The following is a 25,858-nucleotide window of genomic DNA, read 5'->3' on the forward strand; positions in this document are numbered from 1 at the left end:
AGTAATAAGTACTTTCTATTTAATATTCTGTCTTTTATATGTGCAATTGCTTCTGAAAACCAGCTAATTTGCATAATGCAGAGAACACAGATATGCCATTTAAAAAGATTAATATTCACACAGATTAACTAGTATACTAAGAAAAGCCATGTTCAAAATATTAACAAGGTAAAGATACTTAATTTTGTTTGGTTAATTTTTTTTTTTAAAAAAGATGAAGAATTAGACAGGAACATATGCAGGACCCAGGGCAAACTCACTAGCCTGTTTGAAAATAGCATTTTGAATTATATTACTCACCTATCAGAGCAGTAAACGTTTTCTTGTTTTATATTTCAGAAACAGAATTATGTATTATTTACTTTAATTATTTCATGTGTGACTGACTATATTATTTACAGAAAAATATACTAAAATAATATAATATTGCTTTATTAGCTTTTGATATTTATTTGTACAACCACATGAAGAATGTGTGTACATTTGAGAATTTGTCTACTGTATTTAAGAACTATTTTCATGACATATCTGAGTTCAAGAGTTCATCAAATATTTCAATTCTGTTCCTGAATTGTCATCTAGGGGAAATATAAGTACACTTATTAAATTATCTGACAATTAATATAAAACTTTTAGAGAACATTTCATCCTGCAAAAAAATTGCCTTCTTATTATTAACTGTACTCTGACCTGTATTGTTATGCTTTACTTCCAATCATTTTCCTATTCATAATTCTATCCTACTACTCCTTTTATACGTCTCCTTTCCAAATGCTTTTCTACACCTTACAAACAGAAGTGTATCCTATTTGTGTATCTATGTTGTGCTTAATTTTGCACTCCTAATCTTTTTCCAGTTATTTTCTTTTCAGATTATTTTCTGTTGATGACAGAGCAAGGCAGGTTGTCTAGCACCTGTTCAAATTCTTCCTTTACACATAGTCCACTAGTTTATGGTTATCATACTTAGTTTTTAATCTAATTCTTCATCCATCAAAGTTTCCCATTGAACTTATTTTTAAATTATCTCTCTGGCATTTTCTTCTTCCTATCCCAAATTGCTGAAAGAAAGGGCTTAGTCAGAATTATATCAATTAGAACACTAGGTACACAGAGCAAAGGAGATGGAGAAAGGTGAAGCAAAAGCAAATGGAAAGATAAAATATGATTTCAAGTGTATAAAAATGAAAAGCAAAATAAAATGAATCTATGAGCAACAAAGAGCTTGATAGTTCCTTTTTAATTGTTCTGTAGAAGTAGTTTATTTTAAACAACTTCTGAAAAACACAAAACTAAACCAAAACAAAGCAAAAGAAGCAAACTCACACAAGCTACACAACTGGCATTATTCTGTGCAGTTTATGAAATACCAAACTCAGGTTTAGAATTGTGTTTGTGTTAGCACCTTGCACAAAGTGACCCAAACAGCATATAGCATAATTGATGTTAGGATCAAGGTCTTAGTAGAGGGCTACTTAATATTCATTAAATAGCACAGAAAAAATTTTCACACTAATTGCTTTTAAATTCATATTCTCTATTTAAACTATGACACTGATGGTAGTTTGGAGATAAGATTACCTTCCTGATGCATTTGTCTTACCCATTCATTTATCTATTCTCTCACCTATGTATCTCACAATCAGGTAATAAAATCCACTGGTTGCCTGCAAACAAACAAATAAGTATGGACACAAATATAAGTTAATTCATGTGCTGGAATCTCAAAATGAGAGATTCCATTACTGGACAAATTATAGAAGAATAAACTTCTATAGAAGAAGATTCTTATGAATATGGCAGACATCAGGAAAGGAGGGTATCTATCCATCCATCCCTTATTTTCTGTCTAATATTTGTCTATCAAAGTATATATGAATATTTTCTCAATAAGTAGAATTAACATTATGAATTAAAAATAGACACTGGATATTTGTTCAATTAATCTAAAATTGTAATGCCCCCTTCTTTTATTCATCATCTTTTAACTAATACAATTATTTCTACTGATATTTTCTGTTTTTATTTTTTTGTTTGTTTTCCATTTGGTGCTAACAAATTAAAATTAAATAGCAGGATAATAATGTTGAAGTAGTTTCCTTATCAAGGAAAATGTTCAAAAATAATAAATACAAGGAAGCTATGAAATGTTTGTAGATCAATTAATTTTGAAATCAAAGTTATGTTAGATTTAAATAAAAACAAAACTTTTCTCTATGGATATTTGATTTATCTGGCTAGTTAACTTTTTCTACTTTACGATCCATAGACCTTTAATCAATTTTACTCCTGTTGTAATTTTAATTAATATCCATTTCTCATATACTTACTTTTTAATTTAAATCATTTGCTTAAAAACTATAATCTCTTTGAAAGTTGACAAAAATATTTAATTTATCTTTTGTAAGCCAGGAGCTTAGCATGTGGAATTCATTTAATAATACCACTTAATGAATGCCTTTCACTGTCAAAATTGATTTCTAAGCATTGTAATCAAAATTTATTATTGGAAAAAGTAGAGATTAATCCATTGATAGCTTAATGGACTAGTGTGTGGTACCTGGAGGCATGTGGGATTTGGCTGGAGGAAGGAGATCACTGGGGGTATGGTCTTAGACTATAACCATCCCTGGCCTCTTTCTTTCTCCCCACCTCATCTCTCCTACTTTCATGAGCTGAGCAACTTTTATCCATTATATTCCTTCACCATGATGTTTTGCCTCAACTCAGACACACAGCAATACAATTCACTGATCAGGAAATGAGGGCTCCAAAGCCATCAACCAAAATAAACTTTTCCTTCTTTAATTGTTCTTGTCAGGTACTTTGGTCATACGTACAAAACGTAGACCAACAAATTTTGAATCTGAAGTTCTTGTTTCACTGAAGGATTATTCAAATACTACATATAAATTTAATCAAGAGTTTCTGTTATTGTAAAATCCCTCTGCTTATGAAGGACATGTACCCTTGAGGAAAAGAAGAAGCTTATTATTTGAAGATAGTTTTAGTGAAAGAGAATAGCCATGTAAAAGCATTTTTAAAATATTTTTTTAGTTATACATTGACACAGTATCTTTGTTTTTATTTTTACATGGTGCTGAGGATTGAACGCAGTGCCTTGAATGTGCAAAGCAAGCACTCTGCCACTGAGCAAAAATCCTAGCCCATGAAACCATTTTTGAAAGGAACAAAAATTTATTCCTCATCTTTTTTACCATATGAATTATAGTATTTCCATATAATAAGCCAATTGGCATATAATTTAATGGTTGTTTGTATTCTCTAAGTTCAAGAGTTTAACTGCCATTTAAAGACCAAAGCATTTGAAAAGAATATATACACATTTGAAAAACCATATGCTGATAATGAACATCTGCATTTCTCCATTTAATTTACATTGCTAAACCTTAAAAAGTTGCAAAGATATTATCATAACTAATTTATGAACTTGGTTAGGGGTTACATCTTGATTTTTTTACTTCGATTTTCAATTATGTCCTCACAGTCTCTAAAATTTTCCATTTGAAATCATGTTAAAGGCTGGGGATGTGGCTCAAGTGGTAACGCGCTCGCCTGGCATGCGTGCGGCCCGGGTTAGATCCTCAGCACCACATACCAACAAAGATGTTGTGTCCGCCGAGAACTAAAAAATAAATATTAAAAAAAATTCTCTCTCTCTCTCTCTCTCTCTCCTCTCTCACTCTCTCTTTAAAAAAAAAAGAAATCATGTTAAATTTCTACACTATGATTAATAAGTTATTTAAATATATTTAGGGCAAAAACATAAATATATTGAAATTTTCGTGAATGATATTTTTATATAAATTAGCAGCTGTTTTGTGATTGCAATTTTGTAAACCATCCTCAGTATACCTATAATTTATCAAATCAATATACATGGAAAATGATAAATTTATTTTTTGGGTTGGGGAAGTACTATATAATAATCTTCCCCAACAATAAAAAAATGTTGTAAGAAAATCACATATTTAGTGAAGTTTTATATACACCTTTTCTATAATACTTTTGTTCCCTTTAAAAATTTCAGACGGATTCAGTAGTTCTATACCCTTAAGTCCTGGACAAAATGATACAACATTTGAATCGGAACATCATAGAGTGTTCTCTTTATTAACTTATGTGTGGACTCATTTAATTTATACACTGTTGTTGAAATATACATATGCATAACAACCAGACAGTTCATAAAAAGTTAAACATGGAGCCAAAAGAAGAATACCAAGATTCAAAGTGCTAATTTTTCCATTCACATTTTCTAAAATAAACTAACTGTATACCCACTGATATGGAGATTAAGAAAACAATTTGTGTACCATTGCACAGAATTACTTAATATTGCTTAGATTTTCAATGCATCTTTTTAAATTTTTTTTTTATTTTCATGCAAGTTCTTTTTTTTATTGGTTGTTTACAACATTACAAAGCTCTTGACATATCATATTTCATACATTAGATTGAAGTGGGTTATGAACTCCCAATTTTTACCCCAAATGCAGATTGCAGAATCATGTCGGTTACACATCCACAATTTTACATAATGCCCTATTAGTAACTGTTGTATTCTGCTACCTTTCCTATCCCCTACTTCAATGCATCTTATTAGTAATATTAAAAAATAACCCTCAAGCCTTCTTTTTGGTTCTGTAATCCTTTCATGATGTGAGGATAAATATTTGCTACTGTTGCCTCACCTGAAAAGAGTTATGGACCTAGAAGAAATATAAAGAGCCTTAATCATTTTTTAAAATACACTAAAAAAAATAAATTTGTTTCTTGTAATTATTTTCCTTTATTTAAATCTCTTTTCCCATTAATAATGTTTATATTTGTATCATTCTATTTTTCAGGTATATTTCTGTTAGATGTTAATATTTCACCATGGGTTTTTACTCTGGTACATTTAGTTTTAGAAATAACCAGATATAACTAAACATATAGACCATTTTTAAAAATAGGCTTGTTATACACAATCTATTCCTCCTGTCATGTCCCTTCTATGCCCTATAGTGAAATAAAAGATAGAATTAAAGCATTACTGTCTTAACAAGTTTAAAGTTTAAAGTCAGTTTCATGATTCAATGTGTGTGCATAGACAGAGAATTAGATACACGTGATAGCAGGTCTTCCTATGAGCTTTATAGTTGTGTGGTCCATGTGGCTTACAGATCTTGTCTTTTCTTTAGAACTCTGCTTTATATACTGTAAATGCTTCCTAATTACAGATAAAATTCAGTTGTAATGTAATAAAAACATTATTTCACCATCTTCATATGATATTTACTTCTGTTAAGTCAAAATTATCAAAGAGGTTGAGTCTAACTCAAAATTATAGTTTTTCTCTATTTACCAATATACATACACACAAATATTGTATTGATAAATACACATACATATGCATTGAATGTGTGTGTGTATTGGTAAATATATATATATATATATATATATATATATATATATATATATATATATATACAAATGCACATATATATATATGTATATATATACAAATGCATATATATGCATTTGTTATCAAAGCAATTGCCAAACTTTTGGGGGTTTTCTTTCATTTTTCCTTTTCTTGTACAGTAGATTTTGCCATGGAAGAGTTGAAACTTAAGACTTAGGGGGGAAACATTAAGAATAGTAGTAGCAACTAGTTCTAAAGCTGGTACTCTGAAATTCTTAGGTTTTCATACTTCGGTCTTCTTTACATAGAATTCCACTACTTTTCTGCTTCTCAGTTAAAATATGTGCTGATCTTCAAATGGATGTCTTATTTTATAAGCAGTTTATAACTGCATTATAATCTGTGATTTCATACATTTTTATATTTATTAATTTTTAACTGGTACTCTATAGACACACATAAAGGTGGGAATCACTGTGGGTTATTCATACATGTGCATAGCATAATTTGGTCAGTTTCTTCAATCAGTTCCTCCCTTTTCCATCCCTTCTCCCTTCCCTCTGTACCCTTTATCTACTTCGCTGATCTCTGTTCTATTTTCATGGGACATTGCACACCCCCTTTCTCTATTTTTTTAGTTCCTTAGTTATCTCTTGCTTCCACATGAGATAAAACATAAGGCCTTGACTTTTTGAGTCTGGCTTATTTCACTTAGCATGTTGTTCTCCAGTTCCATCCATTTGCCAGCAAATGCCATAATTTCATTCTTCTTTATGTCTGAATAAATCTCCATTTTGTACATATACCATATTTTCTCCATTCGTTCATATGTTAATGGGTACCTCAACTGGTTACATAACTTGACTATTGTGATTTGTGCTGCTGTGACCCAGCAATCCCAACAGACATTGCACTTTTTAAATAATGTGTCTAAATGTTCTCATCACAAATATGATCATTGTGAGAATAGTCAAAGGTACAATGAAAATTTTCTGACGGACTTAAATTAAACAAGTACATGTATTTTCATGGGTTAAATATCCCTTGGAATAAGATAAACACATAAATTGATTTTTAAGTATTAGGTTAATATCAAAAGTTTTTTTGCAGTATAATGAAAACTTTAACATAGTTTTCTGGTATTTAAAAAAGAGGAATTTTGTTTCATTCCAGGATTCATAGTTTTACTGCATTTACAGTTCTATAGCTTAACTTTTTCTTTAACTTATATGTTTTGATTTTGTTGCTCTGTAAATGTGTACCTATAGAATTCTTATAGACAAAAACAAATCAAGTAGTTTGGACCTGATATATATAGTATCACTTATAGCAAATATTTGCTGATAATACTCTTGATGCTATGTTACTTATCTGCAGTTGGTTTCCTTTTGCCTCATTTTTCTGATTTTTAAAACTTTTTTAAGCTGCCATAAAGATCTAAGTTAAAACAAATGGTGGAAATATTAAGTCATTAGATTTCTAAGGAGGTTTACTACTTCTCCAACACCCCATTAAAGGTCATATTTTACATTATTGCTCATAACAAGAGATTAATCTTCAAGATTTAGATGTGTATGGTTGTGCACTTGTACAGTATGGTTGTGCATGTATATACATAGCAATAAGAATATTTGTTAATATTTTGTATTTAATATCAATTTATACTTAGAAAAAATTATAATAGTTTTAAAACTATATAAAAGTTCACTGTCAACTTCATTTTATTCTTTGCTTCTATTATTATTATAGACAAAATGGATTTTTCCACCAACAGTTGTGAAAATTACTAAAACAATAGAATTATATTTTTAATGGGATAACCATTCATTTATTTTACCTTTGACAGGGGAAAGCATTCTTGCCATCATATCTCCAAATGACTGATAAAATAGAAGTATGGTTTGGTAATTTAAAGTGCCTATTTAAGTGTGGGAATTAGAAGATGATATTTTTTTTTCCTTATACCCGATTCCCTGTGTCTATAACCTTAAAGATTATAAGACCACGGAAGAATAATATTGGTATCTAAAGAGACTGTACAGATAGTTTTATTATCCAAAAAGACTACGTGGATTGATAATTTTAATGAATTTTAAAGCTTTCTTTATTTAATCAAATAAAATATTTTCTAGTTGTTTCCTAAATGTATAGAATGTACTTCAGAATTTATAATTGAAAAATCTCTGATCAGCAGCTTCAAAACTGGGTATATACCCAAAGGAAATGAAATCAGTATGTTGAAGAACATCTGTACTTCTGTGTTCATTGCAGCACTATCCATGCAAAGAAATGGAAGCAGCCTAAGTGTTCATCAGCTTATGAATGGATAAAGAAAAATCTAATACCTATACACAAATGGTGCATTATTCAGCTATAAAAAAAAAGACTGATATATTGTCTTTGCAGTAACAGGGATGGAACTGGATGTCGTTATGTTAAGTGAAATAAGCTAAGTACAAAAGAACAGGTACCACCTGATTGCATTCATGTGTAGAATCTCAAAAAGTCGATGTTACAGAGGTTGAAAATAGAATGGTGGTTACCAGGGGCTGGAGAGAGGGATGGGGAGAGACTCATCAATGAGTACTAAGTTTTTATCATAAATAAATGATAAATGTTAGACTGATAAATGAGTACCAAGTTTTTACCATAAATAAAGGATAAATGTTTTAAAGATAGTTGTATTTAATCTGTTTTAAATATTGCACAATATATTTTTCTATTGAAAAATCACTTTACACCATTGATACATATAATTTTATGCTTCAAAGTACCAGTTCAAAATTAAGTTTTTAAAAGTCTAATTAAAACATCAAGTGTTTATATTTCTTTCCTGTAGATTGACCCAACATTAAGAAAGCATCGAGAACAATTAGTCATTGATGTTGGACGAAAACTAGACAAAGCTCAGATGATTCATTTTGAAGAGAGAACTGGTTATTTTTCCTCAACGGATTTGGGTAGAACCGCCAGCCACTATTATATTAAATACAATACCATTGAGGTAATATTCTAAGAGGAACAAATGCAAAAATGTTTGTTTTTACAGTCAAATACTTTCTAGACTTCAAAATATATTAATAATGCCAAATAACAAAAGCAACTTATGAGCAAATACATTTAGTTTATATGAATTCAGCAATATACTTTTAGTAATGACAAGAAAAAAAGTGACTTTAGATAGTAATGGTGCTCTTCTGCCATCCTGTTTCATGAACATATCCTAAACACTACATACACCTGAAATAGTTGAAGCCTATTGGTGAGTCTTACAGAGTGTGTGCCAGAATGATTTTAAGGTGGACTTGATAGCTTAATTATTTCCTTGAATAAAAAGTTGAAAACTTAATTGCATATTAGTAAGAAACACTAAAGAAGAGTTTAAGAAACTACTAAAATTACCAACTCAGCCTGTTTGTACTAGATGGTTAATTTAAGGAAATTTTAAGGCCAATTTTGACCATACAATTATAAGAGGATTTGTTGCTTTTTAACAACGTCCTGTTTAAGATGATGTAATACTTTAATATTTTTACTTTTAAAAAACATATACATTTCTTTATGTGTTTTCATGTACATATATCAGTACATGTCAATACAATGATAACCTGTGGGGAGAATACTTAAATATGAAGAGATTGAAATAGGTTAAGTTGAATTTTTATACTTTTTTCAATAGATAGTATTTTGAGTTTTTTCTTAAATTCATTTTTGCATTTTGTACATAAAGTAGTTTTTAAAATAGGAGAATAGAAATCATCAAAAAGAAAAACTCAGTTTATATGAAATCTCGGGTTTGTAGATTTAATATTTGCTTATATATAAAACAGGTTTCAGAAAAACACCTTTATGTACTTACTGGGTTTTCCTCATTTTTTCAGAATAATCTATATGTGTATGACACTAGATTTCTGCAAGACCTCTTTATATATTATCTCAGAGCTGTGATTTGGTGGTTCCTCAATCCCAGACCTAGTCCTTCCTCCTTATATCACCTACTCTCATCATTGTCTCTATGAGACAGCCTTTCTCATTTGTCCTCTTGCTAGTAGACTGCTGCCAAACTACACCCTAACACTTTCTTTTTTGCAGTTCTTTTTCAGCAACTCTAGCCGTGTAGTACCTTTGTCTTTTCTGTATGGCCTTTAACTGATTTTTCTGTGTATTCTCGCTATTCATATTTTGAGACTCTTTGAATTGCATGTTGTCTAGTTATTTCCCTCTGAATTTTATATGATGTATGTGAGCTTATAATTAGTAAGTGATGCAGATTTCCATATGCCTATACTGAGGTCAAGACCAGAATGTTATGTTGAACATTTTTAGACATTTATTATAGATTTCATTAGATGATTTTACTGATCTTTTTTTGGTTCTAATGGCTTTCTTAACTATGTTTAGGAGTGTTTTTTAATCTTTCATAAATTTGATAATATCTTTTGATCTTCCATTTTAATTAAATGTGACACTTACTTTGGTAGACCTTTAATGAACTCTTCGATGCTCACAAAACAGAAGGTGACATATTTGAGATAGTCTCCAAAGCCGAATAATTTGTTCAGATCAAGATAAGATTACTTGAAGTTTCAGTCAGGTATGTACATTTATTTATTTATGAAAGTTTGAAATTAATTGTTATTCCTGATACAATATAAAAAAGCCATATGGCATATTTGGAGTATCAGCAGTGTTTTCTATTGTACAAGAAAACTCAGTGTTCTAGATAATAATATTACAGCATACCTAACATTATGCTTTGCTTTGTATCCAAAGTCAAGAAATTTAAATAGGTTGTGTATTACCCATATTATAATTTAATGTTATTAACAGTGAAAACTTTAATACTTTGAAATAGTACTTCACAACTTTAAGCTATGAATGCATTATAGCATATAAAAATATATGACTATAACGAATGCATTTGAAGATAATCAAGTTTGCCCTAATCAGTCTGGGCAGAGGTTTTACTCTGGTCAAATAAAAAATGAAACCTCATCAATTGAAGGATGGTGAGGTCAGATGACTTAATTTTTGTGTCATATCAAATTTTTACGTGTCAATGGCAATTTTAATATTGGTGATGAACAATAAAATATAATTGTACCCACCTCAACATAATTTTATATTATATTTTATAATTTACCTATGGGAAAATTACTGGGTTTTAGCTGTACAAGAGTAAAATATTACATTATACTAAAAGGCAACATTAAAAACATGCAATGTGGTTTTTAAATAAATCAGAACAAATATTACTATAAAATATTGACTCTTCTAGGTCAGAGAAGAAGAAATAGAGGAGTTAGATGCTCTATTAAAATTTTTTGTGAACTCTCAGCTCCTGGAGGTGTAGAAAATAATTATGGGAAAATAAACATCTTACTTCAAACTTCCATCAGCTGAGGAGAGAAGGATAGTTTCTCCCTTATGTCAGGTTCTGCAAATGTTGCACAGGTAAGAATCTTACTCCCCATTTTCTCTTCTTTGTTTATCTCTAGAGACCAAACAATTAATTCTATTATTCTGTAAATACATTACTTTGAGAAATTCTATGAACTACAGTTTCTCCTTAGAATTAAATATATTGATTTGTACATCTTTTATGTAACCTGTGCTTGTAAATCAGGACTGGGGGTGAAAGTTAGTGGTTTGTTTGGCTTAGTAACAAATCTATCTTATATAAGGCCTAATATATGTATTCCAGTATGATAGGTCTCTGATTTTAAATATTGAGTACTGAAAGAAAATTGTTCCCTAAACCTACAGCTCATTTAATTTATAACTTTTAAAAACTGCTATGGTAAAAAAAAATCTTCATATATTTAAACCATCATGTGAAATAAAGTAAGTTATTTTTTGTCTTCTTTGTCTTTCATTTCTTTTCTTTGTTTTGTTTTGTTTTGTTTTCCGTAATACTACAGATTGAACTGAGAGGCTCTCTATGACTGAAATATATCCTCAGTCCTTTTTAACTTTTTTCTTTTAATTATTTATTTTAATACTAGGGATTGAAACTAAGGGCCCTAAATCACTGAACCACATCTCTAACCCTTTCTATTTTTTTTTTTTATTTTGAAATAGGGTCTTACTAAATTGCTCAGGGAGGGCCAAGCTAAATTGCTGAGAATGGCTTTCAACATGCAATCCTCCTTTCTCAGCCTCTCAGTGTTACCACCACACATTATAACAAGATTAGATGAAAAAAATCTTACTGTAGATAAGCTGAAAGATATGAGGAAAGATGAAATAGGTAAGAAGGGGGAAAAAGTGCTTAAATGAATTTTTCTGTGAAAATAAAATATTTTACCAGATATAAAAGTGTTGTGAATTTTCATATTATTTAACATAAATTTATTTTCTCTCTTCTTTTTTTATTTGTTTTTTAGTACATTATAGTTTACATTGTTAATTTTGACATATTCATGAATTCATATAACTCAATATAAATTTTGAACCTACATATGACATCTCTTTATTTATGCAAAAGAGCAAAAATCACTCCAAATTTTATGAAGTTATTTAGCAGAATTAGCAATTAAGGCTGGATGTGGGCACACATGCTTATAATCCCAGCAGTTCTGGAGGCTGAGATAGGAGGATCACAAGTTCCAGGTCAGCTTCAGCAACTTAGCAAGACCCTGTCTCAAAATTTAAAAAAAAATTAAATGGGCTAGGGATATTGCTTAGTGGCTTAGCTGCTGGCCCTGGGTTCAACCACCACTACCAGCTCCAAAAAAATTAGCAATTAAAATAATTTATATTAGCAAAGTTTTAAGTATTTTAAATGTAGATCCTACCCATAAATGATAAGAATCATTCAGTGATATTTATTCTCATTTTGTTTCTTAATATTGAACTAATTTCAAAGATGTTATGTATATCAGCAGTATTACAATAAAAGTTTAAGTGAACAATAAGCTCTACATTCTCCAGAGTTTCTATACAAGCTAATCACACATAGATGCCTTTAAACCCAGTTGTCATCAGTGCATACATAGCATTCAGTGTCCAGCTTTTTGTGTAATATTGAAAAGTTATTCCTAAACATACATTTCCGCAAATCCTAACATTTATGGAATAAATGTATAATGCCTTGATTAGACAGTATTGACTTCTGCAGAGGATAGACATTACAAATGAAAAGAGTCATTCTGAAGACAAGTAAGGAGGAGGGTTACTGCTGGCCAGAATTCTAAAGAGGAAACTGAGCTCCCTGGCACACCCCAGGAATACCAAGGCTGGGGAGGCTGAGACAGGAGGACTGCGGGTTCCAAGCCAGCCTCAGCAAAAGCAAGGCACTGAGCAACTTAGTGAGGCCCTGTATCTAAATACAATTACAAAATAGGGTTCGGTATGTAGGTCAGAGGTCAAGTGCCCCGAGTTCAAGCCCTGGTACGAAAAAAAAAAGGGGGAGGCGAGAAAAGTAGCGAGAGACATACCCGGGCTGGAGACGCCAGCAGTGGCCACCACAGTCGAGCCAAGCCAGACTCCGGCGGGCTCAGCGGAGACAGCGAGACCAGGCGAGCGAGGGCGGCCTCGAGTGGCCTCGATGGGGGCGCAGCGTGAAGAGCGGCCCCCAGCCTCGGCCGCCCTGGGCTGCGGCTTTAGAGCGGGAGGAGGGGCCGGGCTGGAGGCGCGGGAGAAGAAGGTGGTGTACTATAGGTCGCAACTGTCGCTGGTCAACAGCACCAAGGCGCTGGGCGATGCCTTCAAGCTGTTCATGCCCGGCAGCACGGAGTTCATGAGCTCGGATGCGGAGCTCTGGAGCTTCCTCTGCAGCCTCAAGCACCAGTTCTCCCCTCACATCCTGCGCAGCAAGGACGTCTATGGCTACGCCTCCTGCCGAGCCCTGGTGCCTGACCCCCCGGAGCCCCCTACCGCCCGCGGCCTGACGCGCCGGCCGGCCCCGCTCGCGGCAGCCAGGAGGAGGCGACGCGGAGCCCCGGCGAACGCTGCGGGCAGGAGGATGCCCCCGCCGCCTCCACCGTCACCGCCACCGCTGCTGGAGGCCCCCCAGCAGTCCTGCCTGGAGAATCTCTCGGCGCCCGAGCCCTGCTTCAGGGGCCGCACCCTGGAGGAGATCTGGAGGGCAGCCACCCCGACGCTGACCACCTTCCCCACCATCCGCGAAGGCGGCGACATGTGGGGCGAGCACAGCCTGGCGGCTGCGCGACACAATGCGTGCCAATTCCTGCGAGTGGACCTGGAACCCCTGGTGAGGCTCCGCCTCTTCCGAGTGCCCCGGGCTTGAGTGGCCGCCCCCAGGACGCCTCCTGCAGGTCGCCGGCCCAAGATGGAGTTTCTGCTTGGAAAAATGAACAAGTGTCAGTCGAGTGTTTACAGACTCCTCTAGGACCGTCCCCTAGTGCACTTTTCGCGCGAGGAAGTCCCTGGATGGCCTCCCTGCCCCGCACCCCCGGGATGCGTCCCCGCGTCTGGAACTCAGGGACAGGTGTACCCTCTGCAGCCTCCCCGCACAGCGTCTGCCTAGGAGGAGACTGCAGGACTCACAGGGGAGGTCCCTTTGCTTCCGAACCCCAGATTGAGAAGTCTCCAGGACTATATGGGCAGATTGGTTTTCTCCCTATCGGACTCTACCTCACTGGTCTGGAAGTCCTCCGAAGAAGTCATTCTTTTCCAAAGGAATTTGTTTTAGTGCTTGAGTAATAAAAGCCAGAATTTGCTTGCTCTTTAACCCCCGCCTCCATTTTTCTTTTTGACTGCCACCCCTCTTTCTGGACGGAAGATCAAACATGTTTTGTGGTGTTGCACTAGTTTGTGCTCAGGGTATTCTGAATCCCACTCGTTTCTGAATTTTTACATAATTTCAAAGCTTTGACCAAGGATTTCTTTTTTTTTTTTTGAGAGGTTCAAGCTTGACTGTTAGTAATGCAAGAATTTATATGGCTTTGATTTTCATGGGCTCAGTGATTACAAACAAAAGAGATGTAAAGTCCAATTGCTTAACGTTTTAAAGGTGTTTCTAAATGATTTTATATTGAAGTTTAATGTTTATATTCACTGAGCTCCTAAAGCAAATGGTAGCATACTCATACAAAGTTTTGTTTAATGAAAAGTTGACTTGTTGAATTCTTTTTTAATTGAATAAAAATTGAAGTGCATTGAAACCACATGGCTTGTGATTGGGGGAAAAAAGAATCGTGAAGAACTGGTGGTGTTGCAGGAATGACTGGAATTCAATTGGAGATAATCTGGCAACATGTCCTGGTCAAACATAAAAATCCAAGAATGTTAATGAGAAGATAATAATTTTTAAAATTGAAGTCACATAGGAGAGATAAATGTGTGTAAACGTTGTGAATAAAGTGACAAACAGAATACCCATTAGAAACCTCAACATGATCTATAGAGAAGGGTGGGGGCATTTCTTGGTATCAAGTAACTGGTTGAAGTTACTTTGGGCAAAATAGATCCCTTTGTTTTTATTGTTGGATAACAAGAAATGCCAAGACTAGTATTCATCACATTTGTAAACATTATGACAATTAGTTGACTTTTTTGTCCTGTGAATTTTCTTTTTTTCCATTCATAGTTACGTTTGCAGTCTTTGTTTGATAGCTGAAGGCCACTGAAATCAAACAGGCAAGCCACCCAGAGTACTGACCCTTATTTTACACTTTTGTAATAGTGTGTATACCATATGGCCTAGTGTGGAATTCTTGATTATCCAAGTGCCTTTGGTCAATGGTGGCAGCAAGACTTACTGGTTATTAGACAGTGATGCCACAGCCAGCTTTTACTGCAATACCTAAAGGGTCAAGTAGTGTTTTTGTACCACAATTATTTAAAATTCAAGTATTCTGCCATGGAACTATCCATACTGGGCTGGAACTTGGCATGTGAAACCCTCAATACAAAGGTTTATCTCTGCTTGGCAGCTTATTAGGAGAATAATGAGAGTTGTGATTTTTTACTCTTGTTTTCCTAGAATTCAAATGGCATAGCTTTCTGAAATAATTATTTTAAGTTTAATAGTCCATAGTAGAAATGTTGTGACTTTCATTTCAGTGTTCTTGTTTTGAAAAAAAAAATTATATATATATATATATATATATATATATATATATATATATATATATATATATATGACTTTATGCCAGTTTCCCAGTAAGCCTCATAGTCTTTTATTCACTACTCAATGATGATGCATCCTTACAAACACTGTCATATGGGTAAATAAAAAAGTGAATAATTACTTAGAAGATGGAGAGTGTTAAATTATAGTTGTGTGATAGGAAGCTGAGACATTTTTTGGTTATTAGCTTCCATTGCCAATTGTATTTCATACACATAGGAGTTTTCTTTCCAAAAATATATTGTTAACTTTTATAGCTAACTAGCACCTGAAAAAAATGTATTGTACCATTTCACTATTGTATATAGTTTTATAACCATTTTAAAGTAAATCCAATGGCCATATTAGAATGTAATTTCAACATGTAGCTTATCTAGATAGTTTTCCTGAGGATTTTGAAATTAGCTGAGAATAACTTTTCTCAGCACACAACTGAAACATAACCAGTGACACCTTGCATGTCTTTTAACTGATATTCTTGACATTTTTTTCCTCTTATGTCTTGTTACTTTAGTACACTGGAATGTGTGTAAATGATTTTTTGGCTTATTTGGGTTATCTGATTTCAGTTTGAATCTGATTGCCCATCTTGAAGTCAATATGGTTCATACGGACTATTAAATAATGCTGTTTCTAGTTTGTGAAGTAAGATGTAAGAAATATTTTTGCCAAGTTTTCTTTAGCAAAACCTATCTTGCAACTTCTAAAATGTGGAGAAACATCTGATATAGTTGACTAGTATGTTAATAGGAAAGTGAAAGTATTTTATGATTACCTTTGGGCAGAGTGTGAAAAGAAACTTGGCATAGTGGCCTGTATGGTGAGGCATCCATTAATTGTTTCAGAAGTGATTCTGTAGCTTAGCTTGTGTATAGTTTTTTTTTTTTTTTAAAGAAGTCCCATTTGTTTGTTCTCTTGCCTTCATTTATATCTCATATGACACAAGTAGAGGAGGAAGCTAGGAGGAATTTTATCACCTTGATATATTTCTGTTTGATTTTTGATTTTTGGGTGCCTAAATGTGACTGGCACAACAAATAATCTGTTTTGGTATTTTTTACATTCCTTCCTAACAACCAACAACTCATTTTCTATGTCACAAAAACCAGTAATGCCGTGATTCTGAGGGCAAGCTTCATCATTGATAGTGCAAAGTGTTGCTGTTGTGGCATGTATTTATTTTTGTTTGAGTACTCTATTGGACAAGTGTAACTTAAGCTAGTGGCACATACTTGTTGATTTGCTATGAGCAAATGTTAGTACTATTTTTCAGAAAACTCTTCAATAAAATCTTTAAAAATCATTGAATACAAAAAGTCTGAGCAATTTTGAACTCAAAAGGTTTTTTTTTTTTTTGGTCGTTTTAAGGGTTGGGTTGCCACAGCACTCTTTAAATTTATAATTTTTAATGATTATATATACCTAACATTTGCTTTATTGGTGTGTTGAAATATTTTTTTGATAAACTGTTATGGCTTAATTGCATTAGAAAGCAATTGTTTGTAGTGGAACTGAAGTGTTTCCCTGGACAGTTTAATGTGCATATGATTAAGATTTACAATTTGTTTGTACTTTGCTTTTTAACTTATTAACTGTAAATAATTTTTAGAGAATAAAAAATAAAAGAAAAAATAATTCCAAAGATGTTTAGAGAGGCTGAGATAGTCATTACATTTGTACTCTAAGATAGAGTAGGAAAAAGGGCAGAAAGACAGACTATTAACAAAGTAAGTTGACTGTACACATACTGCACACTTGATGCTTTAAAATATGATCTATTTTCACTTAATTGCTCAAATCAGTTAGTCACATTTGTTTTTTAACAGCCTCTACCCTTGGTATTCCCATACATGTCTGCATTCCAAAACCTGATAATTTTATGTTTTCTAGAAGTGGGCCTGGGTGGATGAGTTGTATTTAATTCAACTAAGTTGTATTTAATTCCTGAAGCATTTCTCATGATTTTAGAGTTCTAAAGTAGACCGTGAATAAACCAGTGGCTATGTACATAAAATGTTAAATATTTCTGTATGTGTTCTAAACTAACTCAAAAAGAAGTAGTTCCTTTTATAGTAGTTTAAGCACAATATCGAGGCTCAGAACCCTATTAATACCTAAAGGAACCTTGATACTGATTTCCAGAGCTACGAATTGCTACCCAAGGCAGCAAGAGCCACCCTATTGCCCGACAGTAAAGGTCAAATATACAACTCAATCAATCCACAGCAATTATATATAGCTTAACTCAAATCATCATCTCAATGGTTCGCTGGCGTCACCTTTCAAACATTCCCTCTGGCAAATGTCAGGCATCATTCTGACTGGGCTGTGGCTCTCAACAATGCCAGGTCAAGAATGTCATCTATTCTACATAGCAAATCATAAAACAATCAATAAAATCACCTACTCTGAAATCCCACTTACAAGTCAGATTATATTGCTTTTTTTCTGTCTGGACACATTACTTCTATGTGATATTTTTCTTTCAGGTCACATTTTGCATCGTGAATATTGGACGAAAGGTCAAACACTGTGTTCATCAGATTCCTTCTGTTATGATGGAAGCATCCATTCAGCATATCACACGGACTGTCTGCATCTACCCTGATTTCACATGGAATGATCAGGTAGAAGTGGAAAATATCTATATCTATATTAAACTAAAATGTCTGTACCTCAGATTTTACTACACCTCCCTACATCTTTCCTCAGAGAGCCTAGAGAACTTAACATTGCATCACTGGACACTATTTTAGTGGTTTCAAATCCATGAGAACTTTGCCATTTATTTTTGCCCTCTCTATTGACTCTCATTTTTGCTTACCAAAAATCCATTTTTAAATCATGATGTCTCTCAAAATACCGTTCTCTCCTTTTCTTAAACATTAGACTTGTATAGAAGGTATTCTACATTTTCTTTCTTGTCACCAGTTTCTTTTCTGCTGAGACCACTTCCTCAAGGATCTCTAATATCTGATTGACCAGTTGCCATAACCAGCAGATTTTTCAGTTATTTTCCTTCTCTGATTAGATAGCATTTTATATGGAGCTCTTCCCTAGAATGTCCTTTCTTGATTCTTATCATGTTTCTATTTCTACTTTTATTCCTCCTTTTCCTGCTTTAATACTTAGATGTTCTTCAATATCTTATATGTGTTTACCAACATACTGGTAAACATACATGTAAAAACCTACTTTGTATCCTCTTCTTATTCTATCAATAGTTTTTCAGATATATCTTTTGACTAGTTACTGTGTTAGAAATTGTACATACAAAAGGCAAATAGGACTCAGTCTTCAGTTTCAAAAAACTAACTGGGGAAGGCAAGTAAATCAGAAACTGTATATAACAATGCTTACATCAAGTAGTCTTATAAAATTCTAGTTAAATGTATTTGGATACTTCCTATATTAGTTAACATTTGTACATCTTTAATGTAAATGAATTTTGTTCAGCAGTGTGTTCTAAAATCACCCATCTATGTTTAATTTAATTCCACATTGTCATTAAAGCATTCAGACCTTTAATTCCTAAAGCATTCCTAATGCCTATTTTTCTCACAGTATATGAGCACTAGTTGATAACACCAAATTACAGTTAATATTTTTATAAATATGAAATTTTATATAAAATATAAAATTATATTTAAGTATAAGCTCATATTTGAAATTTTTGATTGTTTTTAAAGGAAAACCATTTTTGCACATGGTTTTCTACTATTGCTATTTATAATACATCCTAATTTAGTTTTATTAATTAATAGGAGAAAGTACTTGATTGTTTTTATAATTAACTCTCTTATAATGCTATTAACTTCAAGAATGTAAAACCTAACTTGCCTCAGTCTGATTTACTTAAGGTAATATATCCTTTTGTACAATAAAAGGTTCACAGATCAGATGGTCCCTAAGGAGGGTCCAGTCTTGAGGTTAATAGTATTGTTCAAGGCCCAAGATCTTTCCACTTCTTTGCTCTGCTCACACTGTTCCCAAATGTTTTCCTGCTTCTCTTTCACTGTTAATGGAGAAAGGGGAACACATACCCACTTCCTCAGCCCACAGCATAAACTGTAAGCCCTCTTCCCACAAATACATGCCTTCCCCAGTCTAATTATGCCAAGTGTTTGTTATGGACTTCTCCTTTACTATAGATATTGTCAGGAGAATGCCATGAGCTGATTGGCTTTATGTGAATCAAAATTATCCCAGGTGTTATGGTTTAAATGTGGTGTCCCCCAAAAGCTCATGTGAGATAGTGCAAGAAGATTTAGAGGAGAAATGATTGGGATGTGATCTCCTTTTCATGAGTCCCTGAGGAAGAAGTGAATACTGAACAGTATTGGACCATATAAGGAAAAAAGAGAGATTGGCTTATATAAACAAAATATGATATATGTGTCCAGTAGAATATTATTTGACAATAAAAAGAAGCAAAGTACTGATGCAGTTTAAAACATGGATGAACTACAAAAATAGTATGGTAAGTTTAAAAAGCCAGTCACAGAAGACCATATGTTATATCATTCAATTTAACAAAGTGTTTAGAATATCCATGTCCATACTTCTAATGAATATAAGTACTCTCTTGGAGGTGATAAAAATGTTCTAAAATTAGATTATGTTCATTGTTGTACAACTTTGTAAATATGTTAAAACCATTGAACTATATACTTTAAATGAGTGAACTTTGTTTTATAAATTATATATCAAAAAAGTTGTTAGACTAATAGGTGCTGATATGTAAACAGTACTGTTACTTGAGTTATGATTTTCATTGTACTAGGATAATTTTTCTTCTAGGTCCATGGGACAGTAGGAGAACCCTGGTGGATTTGGGTGGAAGATCCTACAAATTATCATATTTATCATTCAGAGTATTTTCTAGCTCTTAAAAAGCAGGTGAATATAACCTTATTAATTAGCTATCATAAAAAAATATATAAACAATTTTTGATTTTTACTATCTCTCTGATTTCAGAGTGCCATGAAAGTTTTGTTATGTTCTGTTTTCCTGTTTTGTTTCAAAGGAACACGGAGATTCAGTGTGACAATATTGCTTATTCAGTTTGATCCTAGTTCAAGAAATTCATTTATAATCTTTACCATGGTTTAAGGCATGGCTTCTAGAGGCGTGGAATATATAAAATAAGGGGGGTAAAATAATTTCCTGCAAAATAATAAATTGCTTAGTGAAAAGATCATTCCTTGTAAAATTATCTGTAAAGACTCAATTGTTGCTACATCTTTAACTCATGTTTTATTTGTAATTTCTCTTTTTATCAAAGAGAAAGCAAGCTTCCGATTGAAAATCTTGACTAGATAGCAATAGTATTTTATAGCAATATTTTGTTTTCATGCATTTATCTTCTTGATAACCATGTAACCTATATATTTTAAGAGATTTCAGATATTCCACTTAAGAACTGATCAGATTTAAAGAAAAATATTAAGTAAATAATAATATGGTACTTGAAATTATAGAAATCATGAAATAATTGCATGAATCATGTTTGGGAAATTCTGATAATGAATCAAACTGGTAACATGTCATAATGATAACATATATATAAATAATATAAAGTTAGTATAATTTTTTACCTTCTGTTATGTCAAATAATCCTCAGAAGGAAATCACCTACAAGTTACTGTAGTACCTGAATATCAGAGCTATTTAGAAATACAACATAGTTTATTTTTATTACATCTGGTATAGATACTATTAAGAATTGACTACTAAGAACTTTATTTATTTTAGACTTTATTTCACATTAGGTCATTAGTAAAGAAGCTCAACTACTGGTATTTGCAATCCCTATTTTTGAACCTATGCCTTCCCAATACTATATCCGAGCAGTTTCTGATAGATGGTTAGGAGCAGAGGCTGTTTGTATTATCAGCTTCCAACATCTGATTCTACCAGACAGGCATCAGCCCCATACAGGTAACAAATTGAACATTAATGTGTTGATGTGAATTATTGACTTCCCAAAATTGTTATTTTAATTAATGTTGACAAGTATAAAGTTGTTTTATTCTGAATCAAAGTCCAACTTACTTGACAAAATTGTTTCTAAACTGTATGTTCAAAATTTTCAAAATCAAATATGTATATGTAGATAGTCAAATTGTGGACCTTTAATTTTTGTTTATTTAAGCTCCAAAAGCATTAAAGTAGGCTTAGTCAATTCTGATAATCATATTAATGAGGAGAGTTACTATTTCTGTGTTACTGGACTTTCATCTGTACATATAATCATTATTTCTCCATATAGCCTTCCTTTTTCATTGCAATTGTCATTTATCATTTAATCTGTATTCTCTGTGAAAGTTTTGAGATATCTCTTTTTTCATACATTTAGTCCAATTCACATAAGCTTAATTCTAGTACAGGTTACCTTTTATCCAAAATTTTTAGAACCCGAAGTGTTTCAAATTTCACATTATTTTTTAGATTTTGGAATGTTTGTATATATATATATATATATATATATATATATATATATATATATATATATAACAAATTATTAAAAGGGATAAATAGTAAGAGCATTCAGCAGCATTTTTTATTGTGGTAATGTATAAACTCTAGGTTTTCATAAAATGAACAAATGCCTTTCTATTTTGATTTATTAAAAAAGCAAAATTTCATGAATAAATCTTTGCAGTGATACTTTCAAGTACCCCTGAAATCTATTTCCAAAACATCTTGAAACTAGTATACTAATTTCATTTCTTGAGAATTCATAATTGATGAGTATTGATTTTCAGAGGTCCTTAATTTACTTTACAGACATAAATTAGTAGTCAAATTTTCTTTCCCATGTATATTTCAGACAAACTGCTTGACTTTTCAGAATAAAAATGTTATTATGACGACTTTAAATAGCATGCTATTTGACAGTCCTTTCAGAAGTGAAAGGAGACCTAAATATGACTTTATAATCTTTCATTTTGTCAAATGTACACCTTATTCATACTATTCATTGAGATATTCTTTATACTACATCTCAATTTCTCTGTGGTATCTTGGCATAGCAAAACCAAAAAATTTTATCAAAATAGAATGATATTGAGACTGTATAATCTAGTAATCTACTTATTGCAGAAGGTCTTTCTGGTCTTATTTCATCAAATGTGTTTATGTGATATCTAGAATCTCATAAATTAAAAATATGTGGAAGTCATGATGTTTTAACTTAAAATATATGCTTCCAATATCATTGCTAGGTTTCTTTCTTTCATTAAAGTACTAATTTCCACATATATTAGCATTATATGTTAATGCCAATTTAATAATTTTTTTCTTAAGCAACCAAATATATATCAACCTATTTATATAACTAGCTGAGGTAGTATAAACATACCATCTAGGTAAAATCACTGTAATAGATCATCTTAATTTAACATTGTCAATAACTGTGCATTTGACATTGTACAATGTTTAATTTTTAGTCTTTTATTTAAAAAAATATGTTTGATTAACATTGCATGCCTTATCATGCAATGTCTTCCTCCTTCCTGGATTTCCAGAGCTACGGAAAATTTAAACAATCATAAACAGACATAGGGAGTATGAAGTTAGCTCTCAGCTCTCCTTGTAATAGAGTAGAGCAATGGGTGGGGCAAAGATAACTTCTTAAAGTCATCTTTTTATTTTGGATTTTTTTTCCTTTAGGGACAAGGTACCCAGGATTGAACCCAAAGGGCACTTAACCACTGAAGCACATCCCCAGTCTTTTTATTATTATTATTATTATTTTGAGAGATAGGATATCACTAAATTGCTGAGGCTGTTTTCAACTTGGGATCTTTCTGTCTCAGCCTCTGAGCTGCTGGAATTACAGGCCTGTGCCACCATGCCCAACTAAGTTAGATTTTATTTTAAGTATATTTTTTAGAAGAAAATTTACCATATTTTTCATTTTGCAACCATACTATAAAGGTCAGATCAAGGTGTCCTCTTAACTGATTTTTTTATATCTTTTTTTTAAACTTTGTAATAATTATCTAATTTCTTCAGCACCCAGTCCATATAATGAGAAGCAACCAAATCTAGTGTCTTTCAATATATAAATTTACTTTACAGACATAAATTTCCCCAATGATTAGTGAAAGTAAGAAGACCTGTACCCTTTAAGGAGAGTTTTTTGTTTTGTTTTGTTTTGTTTTGTTTTACTCAGTCATGCTGTGTTCTGAAACTACTATCCTTGTTCTTTCCTGAATAAGGCTAAATTCATTTTTGTTTCCATTGGCCATACCAAAAGATCCCTCAGCTACTCAGGATTGGTCAGTGTGTAGCAGATCAAATCTGTTGTTAGTGACCCTTCCAATATTGCTGTTTACAAATGGTTTTCATTGATTTATTTTTGTACCATAACATACATACTTTCATGTACTTTTATTCAAGTTATTTCCCTTTTTGGAAGAGAAATATATAGTTGGTTTATAGGGGATTCTTCAATAAAAGTGTTCTATTTATCAGTTATGTTAAATGTAGTGACTGAACAAGATGTGTCACTGGTGTATAAGAACTTATATGAAATATGTTCTTCTCTAGAGATAATTAGGAAATGTTATTCTTTAAAATACAGTATTCAGTATTGTGCATGTTTTTTCAGTTTTTTTTTTTCAGAAGTACCTGTTGGATCTTTTCAGAATTACTGGATCTTCAGCCTTTGCCAATTATGGCTTTGGGATGTAAAGCATATGAAGCCCTGTACAACTTCAGCCACTTTAACCCTGTGCAGACACAAATATTTCATACACTGTATCTCACAGACTGTAGTGTCCTAGTTGGAGCACCCACTGGATCAAGAAAGACTGTTGCAGCTGAATTAGCTATTTTCAGAGTCTTCAACAGGTATCCTTCCTCAAAGGTATGTTGAACATATTGTGTACTTATTATATTCAATTAGAAAAGATAGTTAATGTCTCTAAACTAGCCAGGTCCAAATATCCTGACATACCCTGGTGAATAGCTTTGTTATACACTCAGTGAATTTTCCAGGGAGCCAGATCAGTATTAGAATAATTTGTTGCAAAAAACTTGATATCAACTTTGGAGTCTTCTAGGTGAATTTCTCATGTATATAGTGCTCACACATCTTCATATCTATAATTCATGGGTACTTCTTTTATGAGGTAATTAATTCTTAGTTGTACTTGTTAGGTATATAATGACTCATAATCATTCTTTGGATATGAATGAAATGCTAATACTTTGAAACACTTCAATTATACACAGGAAATATAGACATAATTTATGCTACATTCCTCCAAATATTGATATTATCAGTTAATGTCAAATAACACCGGAATCAAATAAGTATTGATTTTTAATTTTTTTAAAACATAATATTTAGTAAATTTTCCCCAATACTATTTTATTTTTAATAAAAATGATTTATATTTGAGGTGTTAAATGTGGTACTTAAATATACATATAAATTATAAAATAATTGCTAGAATCAAGATAGCTAGATATCCATCACTTCAGATAATCACATATTTTTGTACTGGGAACATTTAATATCTAGTTAGCAAATTTCAAGTCTATTAATAGGATATTATTAAATACAGTCACCCTTCTGTACCTTAGATGTCTAGAACTTGCTTTACATAAATGAAACTTTGTATCCTTTAAGCAATATCTCCTCATATCTCCCACTTTCACCCCCTCTTAACCATTATTTTAATCTGCTTCTATGAATTTGACTTTTTTATTATTGCACCTGTTAATGAAATTATTCAGTGTTTTGTTGTTTTCAGCTTATTTCTCTTAACACAATGTATAGTATTGCAAATGGCAAGATTCTCTTCTTTTGTAAAGCTGAAAGATCTCCCATTGTGTTTCAGTTTCTTTTTTCATCCATCTTGGGTGACTTAGACTATTTTCTTATCTTGGCTTTTCTAATCAATGATGTAATAAATATAGAAGTGTACATGTCTATGGGATATTTATCTCATTTCTTTTGGATATGTATTCAAAAGTAGAATTCCTATGATGATGATGATGTTTTCCATGTGTAATTTCTTAAGGCTGTCCATGTGCATTTTCCATAATGGCATCCCCAACTACATTTCTACCAGCAGTGTGTAGCAGTTTCCTTTTCTCCACATCCTTGCCAATACTTTCATTGTTTTAATAATATTCGTTCTAACAGATGTGAGGTGTTGACTCATTGTGATTTTTTAAAAAGTATTTATTTTTTAGTTGTTATTGGATACAATACCTTTATTTTATTTATTTATCTTTATGTGGTGCTTAGGATCAAACCCAGGGCCTCTCACATGCTTGACGTGCTCTACCACTGAGCCACAACCCCAGCCCT

General features: G+C 32.5%; 1 protein-coding gene and 1 pseudogene across 1 annotated transcript; both read left to right on the forward strand.

Moving 5' to 3' along the window:
• The first annotated feature begins 12,980 nt into the window (after positions 1-12,980).
• Positions 12,981-13,682, forward strand: LOC144252978 (coiled-coil domain-containing protein 71L-like). Its single transcript, XM_077794973.1, has one exon. The coding sequence runs from the start codon at positions 12,981-12,983 to the stop codon at positions 13,680-13,682; it is 702 nt and encodes a 233-aa protein (XP_077651099.1).
• Positions 13,683-13,852: 170 nt separating this feature from the next.
• LOC144252979 (short transient receptor potential channel 7-like) overlaps positions 13,853-25,858 on the forward strand; it is a 63,078-nt pseudogene continuing 51,072 nt past the window's right edge.

The sequence above is a fragment of the Urocitellus parryii genome, unplaced genomic scaffold (assembly GCF_045843805.1).
Source record: "Urocitellus parryii isolate mUroPar1 unplaced genomic scaffold, mUroPar1.hap1 Scaffold_79, whole genome shotgun sequence".
NCBI classification, from domain to species: Eukaryota; Metazoa; Chordata; class Mammalia; order Rodentia; family Sciuridae; genus Urocitellus; species Urocitellus parryii.

What these genes read in the sequence shown, in the direction of transcription:
- LOC144252978 (XM_077794973.1), top strand. Translation starts at nt 12,981, where the DNA reads ATGGGGGCGCAGCGTGAAGAGCGGCCCCCAGCCTCGGCCGCCCTGGGC.